The sequence below is a fragment of the Somniosus microcephalus genome, chromosome 11 (genome assembly GCF_052327205.1).
Source record: "Somniosus microcephalus isolate GS21.2 chromosome 11, FLI_Smic_1.0, whole genome shotgun sequence".
NCBI lineage: Eukaryota > Metazoa > Chordata > Chondrichthyes > Squaliformes > Somniosidae > Somniosus > Somniosus microcephalus.
This window is the reverse complement of record NC_140997.1, coordinates 203379947-203400569: the sequence shown is the minus strand read 5'-3', so window position 1 is coordinate 203400569 and position 20623 is coordinate 203379947. Positions and strand designations below refer to the sequence as shown.

The window sequence follows — 20623 nt, the reverse complement described above, 5'->3', positions numbered from 1 at the left end:
TCATATGGGTAGTTTTACTTACTTTGCCAAGCACATGTATCTGGAAAGAATGAAATCTACAGCCTTAGCTCAGCAGATTTGCAAAGCTCTTCTTCCAGCATCTGAGAGATAGGGTTTTATGCCTCAACTAAACAGATTGGGTTTTCCAATTTTTAGAAAAATAATTACACCGAGTGCAATATAAAGACCTTTTGCTCGAGTTTCACTCAATTCATACAGAAGTGGGCTAATCCTCAGTCAAAATATTCACTTTCGAGCATTGTTAGAAAAAATGAGTAGTCTTCCAGTATTTTTAAATACATAATATCACAGATTAAGAGCCTCTGATGTTGTTCTCTAAAACTGCTATCCTAACCCTTAAGAGTTAAACTTCCATGAAAGTGACTTGTGGATGTTGACGATTTCCAAAGAAAAAACCAACAGGGAATTGGAAGAGGAGACATGTGGAGTTAGAATAAGGAAACTGACTACCCTCACTGAAAGCTAAAGAAATACCTGCAACTTTACATCTAAACAAAAAACTGAACAAAGGGCAACTGTGACAACATTAGAAGCCACCCAATACCCTGTGGTGCTGCAACTCTTGAAAATCTGCCACACCCACACCCTAAGGTCCAGATCCTGAAAAGAATTTGAGGAAGGGGGAGATGACAAATGGGGCCAAGTTGAAATTGGCTACTCTGATACAACTTATAACGGTTGAAAAATGACCCTGGTAATGGTCTGGGAGCAGGCTGCATGCTCATCCTCTGGCTACAGGGTGCACGTGAGCAGGCTTTCACCATTTCAAGCAAATTTTGCTGATTTTTAATAAGATGAATTGAAGGCACATCATTTATGGCAAGACACTATCACGGTGGAAGGATACTGACAATCTCCAAATTAAAACTTTTCTCCTAAGCAAATTTAAAAAAAAAAATCAACAAATCCACAAAAGCTGCGCAAATATGGGCCATGGTAATGTTGACATTGGGCAGATTAATCACAGAGCAGCACTGTTACCAGCTTTAAAGTCCACAGCCCAACATTAGAATCTGAACAACATTTGGGATAGAAAGATTAATGAAATGTCTACATACTTATTGAAGAGGTTTAGACCAATCCTGTAGTGACGTTTTCTTATGATATCATTGCTAAATGCAGGGGAATCCCAGCTGTTTCGGGTTTCTTTGTGGTATGTTTGTTTGCTCAAAGTTTGCTCTCGTAAACTGTCTCTGGAAGAGGACTCAGAGCTACAGTTTATTGTATCATTGGAATTTGAAGTGCTATTGATACTGTCATTATCCCCATCAGAAAAATCAGACTCTGATTTGCTTTGCCGATTTGCTGAGCCATTGATAGCTAGGTGGCTGTCAATCTGCCGTGGTCGATGCCGAGCAAGTTCATCATCACGGTGGAGCACTCTTGTAGGAACTGAATGCGAGATATGTTTGGGACTTCCACGTTGGCTGTTGGGGGTCTGATCATAAGCATTCTGTCTCTTTAGTGAACCTCTCTCTGAACGGTCACTTAAATCTACTGAACTATCACTGGGTGGCTCGATAGTTAGTAAAGGGAGATGATCAACACGAAGCCTCGATTCCTGACACTCCAAAGAAGGGGTGCTCCTGCAGCTTGCGTCAGTGTCTAACTTGTCATCCCTGTGGGTCATAGACCAGTATTCCTGGGCAGAATTCACTGACCGGAGCCGTAAATCGGATTCTGTGCTGGATGGCCTGTCTACAGATTGCAATGACACAGGAAGTGGCGGAGAAAGCTCTTCCTCATCAATATACAGGGTGACATCACTGTACGAAGCAGACATTTCATCCAATTTTCTGCGCTCAGCATCACGTGTGGATTTAGCATAAGATACACTATCCATCTCCTCTTCTTTTTGTAAGTTTTCTTTGTAACGTTTGCCCTGGTCAATAGGTTGTCCATCATCTGTGTGCAAGCTGCGACAGTTCAGTGCATCATCAATCGATTCTGCAAGCGATTTGACTTGCCTTGAGAAAGCATCCTCAAGCTCAGTTATTGCATCTGCAAAATCATTGTTTGCAGCTGGAGATTTAATCACTGCTGAACCTCCTAGATCTCCACAATCCGAGTGAACAACAGTTCCTAATTTTCCTGCATCATCAGTCATAGACACCTGTTTCCCCTCAAAAAATGAGCTGTGGACTTTCTCAGGTCCTTCAAAAGAAAACTGCATTCTCATATTGGACAAAACAATGCGCCTGGACATGCGATTCTCAGACATAGAACTTCTCAGTCTTTCAAAGTTTTTGTTCATTTGATATTGGCGGAATGCTGTCTGAATGGTTCGAGCTGCATGTCTGGTTATGAAACGTCCTCCATATTTACGTTCAAGCATCTCCACCTGAAAAAAACCCAAACATTTAATAACCCAATTCTAAACAGAAATTTGACCAAGCCAGAGTGTAACTTTGTGCTGTTCTTGAAGATTCTAATTTTGCATAGTTTGAAATGGCTTAATTCCTTCATTCCTTAATTTTACAACACTAACATTATTACACTTTAATACAAAGATCAAAGTAATTATTCATCAGTTGCTAAACTGGCATTCTAACAGGACAGTATTCAAGAATAGAATAAGTTATAATGGAATAAAAAGGTAAAAATGACAACTGTAATATAATCAAAATGATAGCTGTTAAATTGCACACCAAAGGATTACATAGAAACATAGAAGATAGGGGCAGGAGTAGGCCATTCGGCCCCTCGAGCCTGCTCCGTCATTCAATGCGATCATGGCTGATCATCCAAGTTCAGTACCCGGTACCTGCTTTCTCCCTTAGTTAGATTAAACTCTATTTCTTATGAAGTAAGCAGGGCTATTTTACTGTAGGCTAATCTAGAGGTTTGCTAATATGCATCTTTCCTTCTAGGAATGATGGATGCGCATATGTATAATTTCTTCCAAGGATGGCGTACTATGTGGAAATAATGGTCTGGATATTGGCTCTGGGAGGCCGTATAAATGCATAAAGAGCATCGACAGATAATGCAATATCAGCAGTCTGCTCGATCCTAAGCTCAGCTTCTTCCGGCAAATCCATTCCATTAGCAAAATTGCTTTCTTCCACCGTGCAACATTGCCTGCTTCTGCCCCCATCACTCACTCCCCAACTGCTGCTGAAATCTTAGTCCATGCTTTTATCACCTCAATGCTTGACATCTACAATGTTCTTTGACTGGTTTCCTCGCATCGACCCTCTACAAGCTTCAACTCATCCAAAACACCACAGCCCACATCCTCACCTGCATTAAGTCCCATCTTCCCACCCCACCACCCATCTTCTCTAAAGCTCGGTTACCGCCCTGTGCCCCAGTACTGTATATCAATTTCAAAATTCATCATCAAATCCATCCTTAGCCTTGCTCCATCTTACCTTAGTGATCTCCTGCTGCTTTCATGCACCCTCCGCTCCTCTAACACAACTTCTCCTAACCCCTCAGCCACTGTGCTCTACCCCGTGGAATCATCTACCTAGTTCCCAGCCTATTGTCATGTTCATCCCTACTTTCAAGAAACTTCTCAAAATTCCCCGATTTCTACTATGCTTTCAGTTTTCCATTCGCGCCTCTACATGGCTCATTGTGCAACCCATTTCTCGCCTCCTTATTGTAAAGGGCTCAGATACAACCTCCTGCACAGGAGTGCTATACAAATAGTTGTTGTATTGTTGACCTACCCAGTAATTCCACAAAATTTACTAAAATTGAAAACAAATATATAAATGAATTTAAAAACATGGCTTAGCTATCAGTTACAACCAAGAATGACTGAAAAATCATGTCCCAAATCTTATTTTATGCAAAAATGCATTGTTTGGAAAAAAAAAAGCTAGGCCGTTAGGTTTAGGAGGCATATTTTCTTGGTGATATTAAACTGGAGGAAAGAAAAGTAGCTGAATTAATTCTGATTTGGCACAGATTAGCTCCAGAATGCATTAAGCCCATTTTGTTTATCTCTATGTATACCTTTTTCCTATTTTAACATTCACTACTTGTACAAGTATCAAATAGTACAGCCCAGAATTGTAAACCTAATTTTAATAGCACAGAATCAAGTAGAATATTTGGAATCAGAAGTAATATCAATTGGATTGACTGAATTTCCAAAAATACACAACCTGGTCCAATTTGGACCAGCTTCAGAAGCATCCATCCTTTTCATAGTGTGGCAATACATATACACAACGAAAAATGCAATTTTTATTAATTGTATACATTATACCACGAGTTGGCAAACAATTGTGCAATACAATGGCCAGATTTTGCAGTGGTAATGACAGCGTACTGTCAGCATGCACCGTCATTACCCCTCTAAAAACTGACCGGAACTTCAGGATTTAGCCCATGTGCAGATAAATGCAGAAATCCTGAAGTTGCGCTCAGTCATTCACAGCTCCGACACAGGCTGCACTGTGGAACACCCCATAGCCAGCAATCAGTGAAATCAGTTGAACTGATGAAAACCTAAGTTTTTCCGATCTAATTACACTGTTAAACACCCCATTAAAAGTTAAGCCTTGTTGGATTAGGTGTAATTGGGTTTGTAACGGCATATTGACTGAACAACCGTTCTGGGCCTGAAAAACAAATTTTAGATTTGTGAAATGTCAAATTTCTCCTTATGATGAACTTTATTATTTTAAAAATGTTCATGATATTTCAGCTTCTACCTTAACCCCATGTGCATGTCCCAAGCTTTATTTTGCACTCTAAAAAAAAATTAAAAAGTGAATTGAATCGGTGCTTTTTATTTCCTGGTTTGCTGTCGGAGAATTCTTCAATGTGATTGGCTGCATAGACAGCTTGATTATATTACTGCTGCTCTAAGCTAGGAATCCCCTTCTGACAGTGCTACAATCAATTTAATGTCGAGAAAGCTTGAATTTTTGCCACAGTGATCGCGAGATCTCTGACCACAAATTCCGGGCCATTGTTTTGCAGGTCTCTGGTGCTACAGCTGCGATGAGTAATAATTATTATTTAAGTAGTTAATCTCTCAATGTGTTGTACATGGGATTCAAGACCAAGGGTCGTATTCATGGCATTCAGGGTTAAAGAATGTGTGTATAATTAGAGTAGCAAGAGCAAGAGAAAGGAGGAGGGGGATGTAGGGGAAAGGAGAGGGGGATGTAGAGGAAAGAAGGAGGGGGTGTAGGGGAAAGGAGGAGAGGGGTGTAGGGGAAAGGAGGAGGGGGTAAGAGAAAGGAGGAGAAGGTAAGGAGAGAAGGAAGGGACAAGTAAAGAAAGAGGGGAGGAGAGAAGGGGAAGGGCAGGAGAAGGGAGAGAAGGAGGGGCGAGAGATGGAGGAGAGAGAAAAAAAAACTGTTAACCGATATGCATTTAATACATGTGTCATCTACATGCATAACAAGTACTGCAGCTAAATGTTGTCACTTTTAAAATGGATTTGGTCAATGACAAAGCCTGACAGAGAAGTTTTCAATGCACTTTATAATGGAATGTTGTGACTTGCATAGCATTTGTAATACATAAATAGATCGTTTTCCACCTGCTTGTCCAATTTCTCTCTTTGTCACTCCCTCCTGACAGTCTAGTGACCATGTACCCCTGGATCTGATTTCCTGGGGGTAGAAATAAAGGTCCACTTATCCCTGGTGATCTTACAAAGAATAACTCTGCTCAGACATTTTCTGATAGTGCATTGATGTAGGTAACTCAAATTTAAAGGTTCTGAATCTAAACCAAATTATCCACACACTCATCCTCATTAAATACTCTCATAACAATAGCAAAATACTGCAAATGCTGGAAATCTGGAATAAAAACAGAAAATGCTGGAAACACTCAGCTGGTCAGGCAGCATCTGTGGAGAGACAAGAGTTAACATTTCAGGTCAATTACATTTCATCAGAACTTGAAGTTAGAGTTTTAAGATTTGAAAGCAAGTATAGAGCCAGGGAAAGAGAGGGTGGGTGATGCGGAAAGAACAAAAGGGAAGGTCTGTGATGGAGTGGAAGGAAGGAGTGAAAAATGACAAAAGGGATGATGGTGCAAGGCAAAAGGGGCGGATAACGTGCCAATAACAAAACAAAAGATGGGTCCAGAGGAGGTGTAAATGATTACAGCAGAACTATTACCAGCATCTGGAAAATGGGAGCAGTGATCTGAAATGGTTGAACTTGATTGAGGCCGGAAAGCTGTAAAGTGCCTAATTGAAAGATAAGTTGCTGTTCCACAACCTTCTGTTGAGCTTCATTGGAACAGTGTAGGAGGCCGAGGTCAGAGTGGGAGTGGGATGGAGAATTAAAGTGGCAAGCAACCGGAAGCTCAGGGTCACGCTTGCGAACTGAACAGAGGAATTCAGCAAAGCGATCACCCAATCTGCATTTGGTCTCCCCAATATAGAGGAGACTGCATCGTGAGAAGCAAATACAGTAGACTAATTTTGAAGAAGTAAAAGCAAATCATTTGTTCACCTGCATTGAGTGTTTGGGGCCCTGGACGGTGGGAAGGGAGGAGGTAAAAGGGCAGGTGTTGCATCTCCTGTGCTTGCATGTGAAGGTGCCAGGGGAAGAGGAGCGGACGTTGGATGCGATGGAATAGTGAACCAGGGTGTCCCGGAGGCAACGGTCCTTTCGGAATGCTGAAAGGGGAGGGGAAAATGCTTTTGGTGGTGACATTGTACTTGAGTTGGCGGAAATGTCAGAGGATGATGCATTGAATGTGAAGTGTGGTGGGGTGGAAGGTGAGGACAAGGTGGACCCTGTTGTGGTTTTAGGGGGGAGGGGAAGGGGCGAGAGCAGAAGTGCAGGAAATGGGATGGACACTATCGAGGGCCATGTCAATCACAGTGGAGGAGAATCCTCGGGTGAGGAAAAAGGAAGACATATCGGAAGCACTGGTGTGGAAGGTGGCGTCATCAGAGCAGATGCGACAGAGAAACTGGAAGAATGGAATGGAGTCTTTACAGGAAGCAGGGCGAGAGGAAGTATAATCAAGATACAGTAGCTGTGGGAGTCAGTGGGTGAAGGGGTTAAAAGTTAGATTAGCGGCTTAACTGACTAGCTGGCTGATGTAATAAAGGAGAAGTCTGACAGAACAAAGACAGTTGGAAAAAGCATATTACATGATGATTGTGGGAGTAAAAGAATCAAGGAGGCCATACATTGAACAATGGGTCGCCAAGATGTGATTTGTGAAGATGAGGTTAAGCGTACGTAAATTAGATAGAACAATGGCAGATGTGGAAACAGGGCAAATGAGATAAACAAGATGTGTTTTGTGGACATGTGATTAAGTGTACGTGACTTGGACAATTAATTGGCCAAGTCCCGAAGATGTGAAGGAAACAAGATGTAAGACTGTATATAAGCCAACTGTTTGAATGTAAAAATTAGACTCCCGTCTCAGCTCAGACTGAGAGGGCCTCTCCCTGCACGTGCTTGAATAACGATCGCTTGGAACCAGTACACGCTCGTCTCCATCTGCTTTGTGGTAGAGAGAAATCCTACAACAGTGGGCTTATAGTAAATAATGGTGCATAGCCTAGCCCCAGAAATGGAGATTTAGAAGTCGAGGAAGGGAAAAGAAAGAGTTGGAGATGGACTATGTGAAGTTAAGGGAGGGGTGGAAATTGGAAGCAAAGTTGATGAAATTATCCTGTTCAGGGCAAGAGCAGGAAGCGGCACCAATACAATCATCAATGTACCAGAAAAAGAGGTGAGGAAGGGGACCAGAGTAGAACTGGAACAAAGAATGCTCCACATAGCCCACGAAAAACCAGGCATAGTTAGGACCTATATGGGTTTCCATAGCAACACCTTTTATTTAGAGGAAGTGAGTGGGGTTAAAGTTGTTCATTGAAAGAACAAGTTCAGCCAGGCGGAGGAGGGTGGTGGTGGATGGGGGCTGGTTGGATCTCCGTTCAAGGAAGAAGTGGAGCGCCTGCAGGCCTTCCTGTGGGGGAATGGAGGTGCAGAAGGATTGGATGTCCATGGTGAAAAGGAGAAGATTAGGGCCAGGAAACTGGAAATGGTTAAAGTAGCAGAGTCGTGGATATAGGCCAGAAGAGACTGGACAAGGGGAGAAGATAGTCGAGATACGAAGAAATAAGTTCCGTAACAATTTTATAATCATCCTTAATACACTATTCCAGAACAATTCCTGTTCAGCATTTAAAACTGTAGTAATTAATGTTATTTTCCAATTCCAAATCACTCACCATCACAGGAACATACTGAGAGTCTTATGAGGCTAAAAATATAAATTTATTGTGTTATGATTATACAGCAGCTTGATGTGGAATTTTTACAGAGCTATAAAGTCTTTATATCTTATCGATACCAAATGCTGGTATGCATCCACAAAAAAGGTGAAAGTGAAGCTGAAGCAGAAAGGATTGCAGGGTGATAGTAATTTGACACTTAGAATGTCAAAGCACTGTGGAACAGCAATAAAAATGAACAAAATGCTAAATTACAGAGTTAGGTCAGCAAGATGGAAGCTGCCTTGCTAAAAGTGTAGAATCTTGGTCAAACTGCACCTGGCGTACGGTGTTCTGTTTCGATCACAAGACTTAAAAGGAAATAGGGAGGTGATGCAGAGAAGAGCCACAAGGCTGATCGCAAGTATCAAAGAATTGATTTATGAAGAAAGGCTGGACAAAATGGAGAACTTAAGAAGCAAATGAGAGGGGACCTTACAGAGGTATACAAGACAATAAAGAGATAAATCCAAATACGTAGTGAGAAAGAGAGAGACGATAAGATTTGTGGGCAATAGAGGGGTTTACAGTAGGATCAAGAGTTGCCCTAATGGGAAATTTCAACTATTCTAAAAGTGTACTGTACTGCGATAACACAAGTGCTTGTGGCCAAATTGAAGAAGGTTTTGTAAAATTAAGAGATGCAAAGCTGATGTGGTCCCAAGCAACAAAACAGGACAAGGAAGTGACATGGGAGGCCTTCAAAAAGGTGGTGGTTTGGGTACAGAGTAGGCATATTCCTATGAGGGGGAAAGGAAGGGCATCCAAAGCCAGAGCTCCCTGGATGGCTAAAGATATAGAGGTTAAAATGAGATAGAAAAAGGAGGCTTATGACAATTGCAAGGTTCATAATACAGTAGAGAACCAAGGTGAATATATAAAGTGCAGAGATCATCTAAAAAAGGGAATAAGATGGGCAAAGATTAAGCGTGAGAATAAATTAGCAGTTAACATAAAGGGAATCCAAAAGTCTTCTATAAACACAAATATTAAAAAGGTAGTCAAAGGAAGGGTGGGGCCAATTAGGGACCAAAAAGGAGATCTTCTTGTGGAGGCAGAGGGCATGGCTGAGGTACTAAATGAGTACCTTGCACCCATCTTCACTAAAGAGAATGCTGCCAATGTAGCATTAGAGGAGGAGGCAGTAGTGATATTGGATAGGATAAAAATAGATAATGAGGAGATACTTAAAGGTTGGCAGTCCTCAAAGTAGAAAAATCTGACAGTCCTCAAAGTAGAAAAGTCACTTGGTCCAGATGGGATGCATCTGGAGGGAGGTAAGGGTGGAAACTGGGGAAGCTCTGATCACAATCTCACTCCTTCTTGGATATGGGGGTGGCACCAGAGGACTGCAAATGTTACACCCCTGTTTAAAAAAGGGGAGAGGGATAAACCGGGCAACTGTAGGACAGTCAGCCTAAAGTCGGTGGTGGGGAAACTTTGAGAGACAATAATCGGAGACAAAATGAATTGCCATTTAGAAAAGTATAGATGAATAAATGAAAGCAAGCATGGATTTGTTAATGACAAATCGTGTTTGATTAACTTGATTGAGTTATTTGATGAAGTAATGGGGAGGGTTGAGGAGAGTTGATGTGTATATGGACTTTTAAAAGGCATTTGATAAAGTATCACTTGTTAGCAAAATAAAAGCCTGTGAGATTAAAAGGGACAGTGGCAGCATGGATACAAAATGGGTTTTGGACAGAAAGCAGAGTGTAGTGGTAAATGGTTGCTTACAGACTGGAGGCAAGTATAGAGTGGTGTTCCCCAGGAGTTGGCAATAGTAACACTGCTCTTTTTGCTATATATTAATGACCTGGACTTGGGCATGCAGGACATAATTTGCAGATGATGCGAAACTTGGAAATGTAGTAAACAATGAGGCGGATAGTAACAGACTTCAGGGCATAGACAGACACAGGGCAGTTGAAATTTTATAGCGAAATGTGATGTTTTACATTTTGGTTAAAAGCAAATCGTGCAAAATGGTACAATTTTAAATGGGGTGCAGGAACAGAGACCCCTAGGGTATATGTACACAAAGCTTTGAAGTTGACAAGACAATTTAAGAAGGCTGTTAAAAAACCATATAGGGTCCTTGGCTTTATTAATAGAGGAAGAGAGTACAAAAGCAAGGAGTTATGCTAAACCTTTATAAAGCATTGCTTAGGCCTCAGCTGGAGTATTGTGTCCAATTCTGGCACCACACTTTAGGAAGGATGATAAGGCCTTGGAGAGGGTGCAGAAGAGATTTACTAGAATGGTACCAGGGATGAGGGACTTCAGTGATGTGGTGAGACTGGAGAAGATGCGGTTGTTTTTCTTAGAGCAGAGAAGGTTAAGAGAAGATTTGATAGAGGTGTTCAAAATCATGAATGGTTTTGATAGTGTGAATGAGAAACTGTTTCCAGTGGCAGAAGGGTCAGTAACCAGAGGACACAGATTTAAGGTGATTGGCAAAAGAACCAGAGGCAACAGGAGGAAACATTTTTTACACAGCAATTTAGTGCGATCTGGAATGCACTGCAACAACAACAACTTGTGTCGACCTGGGAGGAGCGGCGGTACCAACTCCGCACCAGCAGAATTTTCAAAGAGCGGTCCGAAGTCAAAAGTGATGTTGGCACAAAGGGAGGGCGCTGATTGGTGAGTATCCGGTAAGTGTTTATACTTGGCTTTCTTAAAGTTTTAAGTTTATTCCAGCTAGGTTAGTAAATAGTCTGTTCATTAGAGGTATGTCAGGGCAGCTCACACCCGTGGAATGCACATCCTGTGCCATGTGGGAAGTCCTGGACACCTCCCGTGGTCTGGATGACCACATGTGCAGGAAGTGTCACCAGCTACAGCAGTTTGAGCACCGGGTTACGGAGCTTGAGCGGCGGCTGCAGTCACTGCTTTACATCCGCGAGGCTGAGAGCTACGTGGATAGCACGCTTCAGGAGGTGGTCACCCTGCAGCTTAAGAGTGTGCAGGCAGAGAGCGAATGGGTGACCGCCAGACAGAAGAGGAAGACCAGGCAGGTTGTGCAGGAGTCCCCTGAGCCCATCTTGCTCACCAACCAGTAGAACCATAGATTGATTATTCTATGATTCTACTGGTTGGTGAGCAAGCAGTATTCAGTGCCGAGTACTGTTGAGGGCAATGGTTCCTTTGGGGAGTGCAGCCAGAGCCAAGTCCACAGCACCATCAGCTGCACGGGGGGGTGGGTGGGGGGGGGGGGGGGGGGGAGAAAGAGAGGGAGAGCAATAGTGATGGGGGATTCAATAGTTAGGGGAGCAGACAGGTGTTTCTGCAGCCGCAGACGTGACTCCAGGATGGTATATTGCCTCCCTGGTTCCAGGGTCAAGGATGTCACTGATCGGCTGCAGGGCATTCTGAGGGGGAGGGTGAACAGCCAGAGGTCATGGTCCATATCAGTACCAATGACATAGGTAGGAAGAGGGATGAGGTCCTGCAGGCAGAGTTTAGGGAGCTAGGAAAGAGGTTAAAAAGCAGGACCTCAAAAAAGGTAGTAATCTCCGGATTACTACCAGTGCCACGTGCTACTGAGTACAGAAATAGGAAGATAGAGCAGGTGAATGCGTGGCTGGAGAGATGGTGTAGGAGGGAGGGGTTTAGATTCCTGAGGAATTGGAACAGTTTCTGGGGAGGTGGGACCTCTACAAGCCAGACGGGTTGCACCTCAATGGGAACGGGACCAATATCCTCGCGGGAGGGTTTGCTAGTGCTGTTGGGGAGGGTTTAACCTAGCTTGGCAGGGGGATGGGAACCTAAAAATAAGAGTCAGTAGGGAGGGAAGAAAAACTGGAATTGGAAAACAAAAATGTAGAAAGTAAATCAGAAGGACAGAGGAATCAAGGGCTGGATAGTCGTCAACAAGGAGGTTTGCCTGTACTAAATGGTATATACTTCAATGCAAGGAGTATAGCGAACAAGGCAGATGAGCTGAGGGTGCAGGTAGATACTTGGGACTATGATATTATAGCTATTATTACAGAGACTTGGCTGACAGAGGGGCAGATATGGCAATTCAACATTCTTGGTTACAGGATTTTCAGACGGGATAGAGAGGGAGGTAAAAAGGGAGTGGGGGGGTGTCACGGTATTGATTAAAGAAAATATTACAGCTGTGAGGAGGAATGATATGTTGGAGGCCATATGGGCCGAATTGAAAAACAAAAAAGGGGCGATCACACTACTGGGAGTGTACTACAGACCCCCAATGAGAGGGAGATAGAAGAGCAAATATGTAGACAAGTTTTTGAGAAGTGCAAAAACTATAGGGCAGTAATAGTAGGGGATTTCAACTACCCCAATATTAACTGGGATAAAATTAGTGTGAAGGGTATAGAGGGTGAGGAATTCCTAAAATGCATCCAGTAGAACTTTTTTAGCCAGTATGTAGCAAGCCCAACAAGGGAGGGGGCGGTTCTGGACTTAGTTTTGGGGAATGAAGCTGGGCAGGTAGATGGCGTATCAGTGGGGGAGCATTTTGGTGCTGGTGACCATAATTCAGTTAGATTTAAGGTAGTTATGGAAAAGGACAAGGATAGACCAGGAATAACAATTCTAAATTGGGGAAAAGCAAATTTTGCTAAGCTCAGAGGGGATTTAGCCATAGTGGACTGGAAACAGCTACTTGAAGGTAAATCAGTGTCAGAGCAGTAGGAGGCATTCAAGGAGGAGATCCGGAGGGTTCAGGCCAAATATGTGCCCTTAAAGAAAAAAGGTGGGACTAACAAATCTAGAGCCCCCTGGATGTATAGGGACATACAGGGTAGGATAAAGAAAAATAGGGAGGCATATGACAGATACCGAGGGCTAAATACTCCAGAATCTTTAGAGGAGTACAGAAAGTGCAGGGGTGCAATTAAAAAGGATATTAGTAAAGCAAAGAGAGGGCATGAAAAATTCTTGGCAAGTAAAATCAAGGAAAATCGAAAGATGTTTTATAAATATATTAAGAGTAAGAGAATAACTAAAGAAAGGGTAAGGCCTATTAGAGATCATGAGGGTAATGTGTGTGTGGAGGCAAGAGACGGTCGGTAGGGTTCTTAATGAATACTTTGCATCTGTTTTCACAAAGGAGAGGGGTGAAGCAGACATTGCTATCAGGGAGGAGGAGTGAGAAATCTTAGATGAAATAAACAGCGAGAGAGGAAGTATTAAGGGGTTTAGCAGCTTTAAAAATGGATAAATCCCCAGGCCCGGATGAAATGTATTCCAGGCTGTTAAGCAAAGCAAAAGAGGAAATAGCAGAGGCCCTGACCATCATTTTCCAATCCTCTCTGGCTTAAGGTGTGGTGCCGGAGGACTGCTAATGTGGTACCCTTGTTTAAAAAGGGAGAAAAGGATAGACCGAGTAATTACAGGCCAGTCAGCCTAACCTCAGTGGTGGGAAAATTACTGGAAAGAATTCTGAAGGACAGGATAAATCTTCATTTAGAAAAACATGGATTAATCAAGGATAGTCAGCACGGATTTGTTAAGGGAAGGTCGTGTCTAACAAACTTGATTGAATTTTTTGAGGAGGTAACAAGGAGGGTAGATGTGGCTGGTGCGTTTGATGTAGTGTATATGGACTTTAGCAAGGCTTTTGATAAGGTTCCACATGGCAGACTGGTCACGAAGTTAAAAGCCCATGGGATCCAGGGCAAAGTGTCAAGTTGGATTCAGAACTGGCTCGGAGGCAGGAAGCAGAGGGTAATGGTTGATGGGTGTTTTTGTGACTGGAAGGCTGTTTCCAGTGGGGTTCCGCAGGGGCTCAGTACTAGGTCCCTTGCTTTTTGTGGTATATATCAATGATCTAGACTTGAATATAGGGGGTATGATTAAGAAGTTTTCAGATGATACTAAAATCGGCTGTGTGGTTGATACTGAAGAAGGAAGCTGTAGACCGCAGGAAGATATCAATAAATTGGTCAGAACAGTGGCAAATGGAATTAAATCCAGGGAAGTGTGAGGTAATGCATTTGGGGATGGCTAACAAGGAAAGGGGTAACACATTAAATGGTAGGACACCGAGTAGTGTAGAGGAACAAAGGGACCTTGGAGTGCATGTCCACAGATCCCTGAAGGTAGCAGGCCAGGTAGATAAGGTGGTTAAGGCAGCATACGGAATGCTTGCCTTTATTAGCTGTGGCATAGAATACAAGAGCAGGGGGTTTATGCTTCAACTGTATAAAATACTAGTTAGGCTTCAGCGAGAGTACTGCATGCAGTTCTGGTCACCACATTACAGGAAAGATGTGATTACACTAGAGAGAGTACAGAGGAGATTTACAAGGATGTTGCCAGGAGTAGAGAATCTTAGCTATGAGGAAAGACTGGATAGGCTGGGTTTGTTTTCCTTGGAACAGAGGAGACTGAGGGGAGACCTTATTGAGGTGTATAAAATTATGAGGAGCCTAGATAAAGTGGATAGAAAGGACCTATTTCTCTTAGCAGAGGGGTCAAAAACCAGGGGGCACAGATTTAAAGTAATTGGTGGAAGGTTTAGAGGGGATTTGAGGGGAAATGTCTTCACCCAGAGGGTTGTGGGGGTCTGGAACTCACTGCCTGAAAGGGTGGTAGAGTCAGAAACCCTAACCACATTTAAAAAGTACTTGGATGTTCACTTGCGATGTTGTAACCTGCAGGGCTATGGACCAAGAGCTGAGAAGTGGGATTCGGCTGGATAGCGGGATTCGGCTGGGTAGCTTTTTGTTGGCCGGCACGGACATGATGGGCCGAAATGGCCTCCTTCCGTGTTGTAACTTTCTATGATTCTATGACTTGTATTTATATAACGCCTTTAATGTAGTAAAACGTCCCAAGGTGCTGCACAGGAGTATTATACGACAAAAACATCTGACATCGAGCCACATAAGGAGCAATTAGGGCAGGTAACCAAAAGCTTGGTCAAAGAGGTAGGTTTTAAGGAGCGTCTTATAGGAGGAAAGAGGGGTAGCGAGGCGGAGAGGTTTAGGCAGGGAATTCCAGAGCTTAGGGCCTAAGCAACAGAAGGCACGGCCACCAATGGCTGAGCGATTATAATCTGGGATGCTCAAGAGGGCGGGGGCATGGAGGGATTTGAAAACAAGGATGAGAATTTTGAAATCGAGGCGCTGCTTAACCGGGATCCAATGTAGGTCAACGAGCACAGGGGTGATGGGTGAATGGGTCTTGGTGCGAGTTAGGACACGGGCAGCTGAGTTTTAGATGACCTCAAGTTTACATAGGGTAGAATGTGGGAGGCCAGCCAGGAGTGCGTTGGAATAGCCAAGTCTAGAGGTAACAAAGGCATGGATGAGGGTTTCAGCAGCGGATGAGCTGAGGCAAGGGTGGAGACAGGCGATGTTATGGAGGTGGAAATAGGTAGTCTTTGTTATGCTGCAGATGTGTGGTCGGAAGCTCATTTCAGGGTCAAATATGACACCAAGGTTGCGAACAGCGTGGTGCAGCCTCAGACAGATGTTAGGGAGAAGGATAGAGTCAGTGGCTCGGGAACAGAGTTTGTGGCAGGGACCAAAAACAATGGCTTCGGTCTTCCCAATATTTAATTGGAGAACATTTCTGCTCATCCAGAACTGTATGTCGGACAAGCAGTCTGACAATCCGCAAATGTAACGCCCCTATTTAAGGAAGGAGATAGAAACCAGGCAACTATCGACCAGTTAGCCTAACATCTATCATTGGGAAAATGCTGGACTCCATCATTAAGGAAGTAGTAGCAGGACATTTAGAAAATCATAATATAGTCAAGCAGAGTCAGCATGGTTTTATGAAAGGGAAATCATGTTTGACAAATTTGCTGCAGTTCTTTGAGGCTGTAACGAGCAGGGTGGATAAAGGGGAACCAGTAGATGTTGTGTATTTGGATTTCCAGAAGGCATTCGATAAGGTGCCATATAAAAAGGTTACTACACAAGGTACCATGTAAAAGGTTACTACACAAGATAAGAGCTCACGGGGTTGGGGGTAATATATTAACATGGATAGAGGATTGGCTAACTAACAGAAAACAGAGAGTCGAGATAAATGGGTCATTTTCAGGTTGGCAAACTGTAACTAGTGGGGTGCCGCAAGGATCAGTGCTGGGGCCTCAACTATTTACAATCTATATATTAAGGACTTGGATGAAGGGACCGAGTGTAATGTAGCCAAATTTGCTGATGATACAAAGATAGGTGGGAAAGCAAATTGTGTGGAGGACGCAAAGAATCTCCAAAGGGATATAGACAGGCTAAGTGAGTGGGCAGGAATCTAACGTGGGAAAATGCGAGGTTATCCACTTTGGTAAGAAAAATAAAAAAGCACATTATTATTTAAATGGGGAGAGATTACAAAATGCTGAGGTACAAAGGGATCTAGGGGTCCTTGTACATGAATCACAAAAAGTTAGCATGCAGGTACAGCAAGTAATTAGGAAAGCAAATGGTGTGTTGGCCTTTATTGCAAAGGGGATGGAGTATAAAAGTAGTTAAGTCCTGTTACAACTGTACAGGGCGTTGGTGGGACCACACTTGGAGTACTGCGTACAGTTTTGGTCTCCTTATTTAAGGAAGGATATATTTGCATTGGAGGCAGTTCAGAGAAGGTTCACGAGGTTGATTCCGGAGATGAAAGGGTTGTCTTATGAAGAAAGGTTTGAGCAGGATGGGCCTATACTCATTGGAGTTTAGAAGAATGAGAGGGGATCTTATTGAAACATAAGATTCTGAAGGTGCTTGACAGGGTAGATGCAGAGAGGATGTTGTCCCTCGTGGGGGAATCTAGAACTAGGGGGCAGCATTTCAGAATAAGGGGGCACCCAGTTAAAATGGAAATGAGGAGGAATTTCTTCTCTGAGGGTCGTGAATCTTTGGAATTCTCTTCCCCAGAGAGCGCTGTGGAGGCTGGGTCATTGAGTATATTTAAGGTGCAGATAGACAGATTTTTGAATGGCAAGGGAGTCGAGGGTTATGGGGAGTGGGCAGGGAGGTGGAGTTGAGGTCAGGATCAGATCAGCCATGATCTTATTGAATGGCGGAGCAGGCTCGAGGGGCCAAATGACCTACTCCTGCGTCTTATGTTATGTAATTTAGAGACTGTGGAGGAGTCGAGAGAAGAGATAGTGAGGTAGAGCTGGGTGTCGTCAGCATACATGTGGAAACTGGTGCTGTGTTTTCGGATGATGTCACCAAGGGGCAACATGTAGATGAGAACTAGGAGGGGGTCAAGGATAGATCCTTGGGAGACACCAGAGGCAACGATGCGGGAGCGGGAAAAGCCGCCGTTGCAGATGATTCTCTGACTACGATTAGATAGATAAGAATGGAACCAGGCGAGTGCAGTCCCAACCAGCTGGCCGAAAGTGGAGAGGCGTTGGAGAAGGATGGAGTGGTCAACCGTGTCAAAAGCTGCAGACAAGTCAAGAAGGACGAAGAGGGATAGTTTACCTTTGTCACAGTCACAAAAGATGTCATTTGTGACTTTGATGAGCCCCATTTCGGTACTGTGGCAAGGGTAGAAACCTGATTGGAGGAATACAAACATGGAATTGCGGGAAAGATGGGCACGGATTTGGGAGGCGACAACATGTTCAAGGACTTGAGAGGAAAAGGAAGTTGGAGATGGGGTGGTAGTTAGCAAGGATGGAGGGGTCAAGGGGTTGGGTTTTTGAGGAGAGGGATGATGATGGCAGATTTGAGGGAGAGGGGTCAGTACCCGGGGAGAGAGAACCGTTAACAATGTCAGCTAACATGGGAGCCAGAAAAGAAAGTCGAGTGGTCAGCAGTTTGGTGGGAATAGTGTCGCGGGAGCAGGAGGTGGGTCTCATAGACAAGTTGAGCGCGGAGAGGTCACGAGGGGAGATCGGAGAGAAACTAGTGAAAGATGCGAGTTCAGGGTTAGGGCTGGGGGGAATGTTAGAGGAAGTTTGGCCTGGTGGGCTAGGGGAAGGAAGGGAAGTGGCAGAGGCAGCTGAATGGATGGTCTCAATCTTAGAGACAAAGGAGTCCATGAGCTCCTCATACTAGTTATCGGCGGTGAGGGTGGAGGAGACGGGGTGAGGGGTTTAAGAAGATGGTTAGCAGTAGGGAATAGGAGCCGGGGTTTATCTTGGCATTCCAGAATGATTCTGGAATAGTGAGCAATTTTGGTAGACGAGAGCAGGACCCTGCTTTATGTGGTCCAGCCAGGTCTGGCAGTGAATGGCTAAACCAGTTGTCCGCCATATCCGTTCATGTCTGTGTCCCTTGGACTTAAGGGAGTGAAGATGAAAGCCGTACCAGGAGGAACGGCCAGGGTGAGAGAGAGTAATTGCTTTAGTAGGGACTAGGGCATCAAAGGTGGTGGTGAGGGTGTGGCTGAGCAGATTGGTAGCTGCAGAAATGTCATGGTGAATGGAGGGCCAAAGGCTGGACAGTTGTGAGTTCATAAGTGCAGTTGTAAGAGTTTTTTTTTTCCAGGGGTGGGCACAGAAGGAAGTAGTGTTGGGGGGTGGGGGTGGAAGGGGGATGTGGGTGGAGAGCAATGAGGAAGTGGTCAGCGAAGGCCTTATCTACGATTGACACGATGGGAGTAGCCTACCTGAAAGGGTGGTGGAAGCAGATTCAATAGTAACATTCAAAAGAGAATTGGATAAATGCTTGAAGGGAAAACATTTTCAGGGTTATGTGGAGGAAACAGTGGAGTGGGATTAATTGGATAGCTCTATCAAAGAGCCGGCACAGGCACGATGGGCTGAATGGCCTCCTTCTTTGCTGTATCATTCTATGAGTGCACAATTGAAGTTAACAATCTAGGATGAGCATGGGCATGATAGATGGAATGGCCTTGTATGGTGTAATTTTATCAAATCCACAGCAGGACTTAAATGTGCGCCAAGTCACTTGAACAAGGGGCATAAGCTAATAATGAATCAACAATTTAGGACAGATCTCTGTAAAGGCTTTTCAATGTAATGAGTGATCAACACTTACATAGGATATACAGCACAGAAACAGGTCATTCAGCCCAACCAGTCCACCAGTTTATTCTCCACTCGAGCCTCCTATCTTTCCTCATCTAACTCGATCAGCAGAACCTTCTATTCCCTTCTTCCTCATATGCTTATCTAACTGCCCCTTAAATGCATCTATATTATTCGCTTCAACCACTCCCTGTGGTAGCGAGTTCCACATTCTCACCACTCTCTGGGTAAAGAAGTTTCTTCTGAATTAGATTGTCTTCCAGATAGAGCAGTAGTGGCAAAACTTTAGATTCCTTGAAGTTCCAGCTTCAGGATGAGATTGTGGAAGTGGAGGAGGAAAGGAAGAAACTATCATTTTTCCCAGATGGATGAACCAAGATGGGCCAAATGATACCCCTCTTATCTTGTGATAAGTGATTCAAATAGCTCCATTGAAGCGTAATGAGATAAAAATGGACGCCAAGCTAAAGGAGGAGAAATGAGAAAAGGTGACCAAAAGTTTGGTCAATGAGGTGGTTTTTTAAGCAGGATAGGGAGATGGAGAAGCAAAGAGGTTTAGCAAGGCAGTTCCTGAGCATAGAGCCGACAGAGTTGAAGGCACAGCTGCCAATGGCAGGGAAAAGGGACATGCACAAGACTAGAGTCTGAGGAACAAAGAGGTTGGATTGTAGGGCTGGAGGAGGTTAGAGATAGGAAGCGGCAAGGCCATGATGGGATTTAAACATGAGAATTTTAAAATGGAGACATAGTGGAGGCCATTGCCAATTAGGTCAACAAGGACATGAGTGATAGCTGAGTGGGATGTGGTGCCAGGTAGGATATGGGAAGCAGAATTTTGGATGAACTAGTTTATGGAGGGGAAGGATGGGAGGCCAGCCGGAAGAGCATTGGAATAGTTGAGTCTGGAGGTGACAAAGGCATGTGTAGTGGCGCTTCTTAGTTTCCAAACAGGCAGGCCACTGAGCTGTGGGGCCTTTAACAACGAGTAGACGCGTGTCGAAATAAAACGTTCCCAAACGTAGCTTTGTCTTTTAAACTGTTTACTATAACACTTAACAAACGGAATTACAAAGCAAACACGTATAAACGAACACGGTCAAAAACTGTACTGCTCCAAACCTCACAGCTTCTGCCTCTTTCACCACGTGCAGTTTAAAACTGTGAAATGGCTGCACCCAATGTGTGGCTTAGGGACTGTTCCATTGTGGCAAGAATGAAGGGGGTGTCGGACTATACCACTGGAGCAAGAAAATAGGGGGTTTCTTAATACAATAAGTCGTTCAGGTAAATTAACTGTATTATGCCATTTAGCCACTATTTTAAAGTATTTTCTTAAGCTTTTATGGCTCTTACAGCATGGATGAGGGCTTCAGCAACAAAGGGGTTGAAGCAGTGCAGGCAATATTATTGTGGTGGAAGTAGGCGGTCTTTGTGATCGACAC

General features: G+C 43.8%; 1 protein-coding gene across 5 annotated transcripts in view; it reads right to left on the bottom strand.

Moving 5' to 3' along the window:
• Positions 1–20623, bottom strand: part of iqsec1b (IQ motif and Sec7 domain ArfGEF 1b) — a 627464-nt gene that overhangs the window by 58631 nt on the left and 548210 nt on the right. For 4 of the 5 annotated variants that reach the window (XM_086001715.1, XM_086001719.1, XM_086001716.1 and 1 more), the window contains one exon: positions 1080–2362. In XM_086001715.1, the coding sequence (XP_085857841.1) occupies positions 1080–2362 (1283 nt within the window). Of the gene's footprint in view, positions 1–1079; positions 2363–5530; positions 5607–20623 lie in introns of those variants that run through there. The other variant, XM_086001718.1, reaches the window with a different exon arrangement.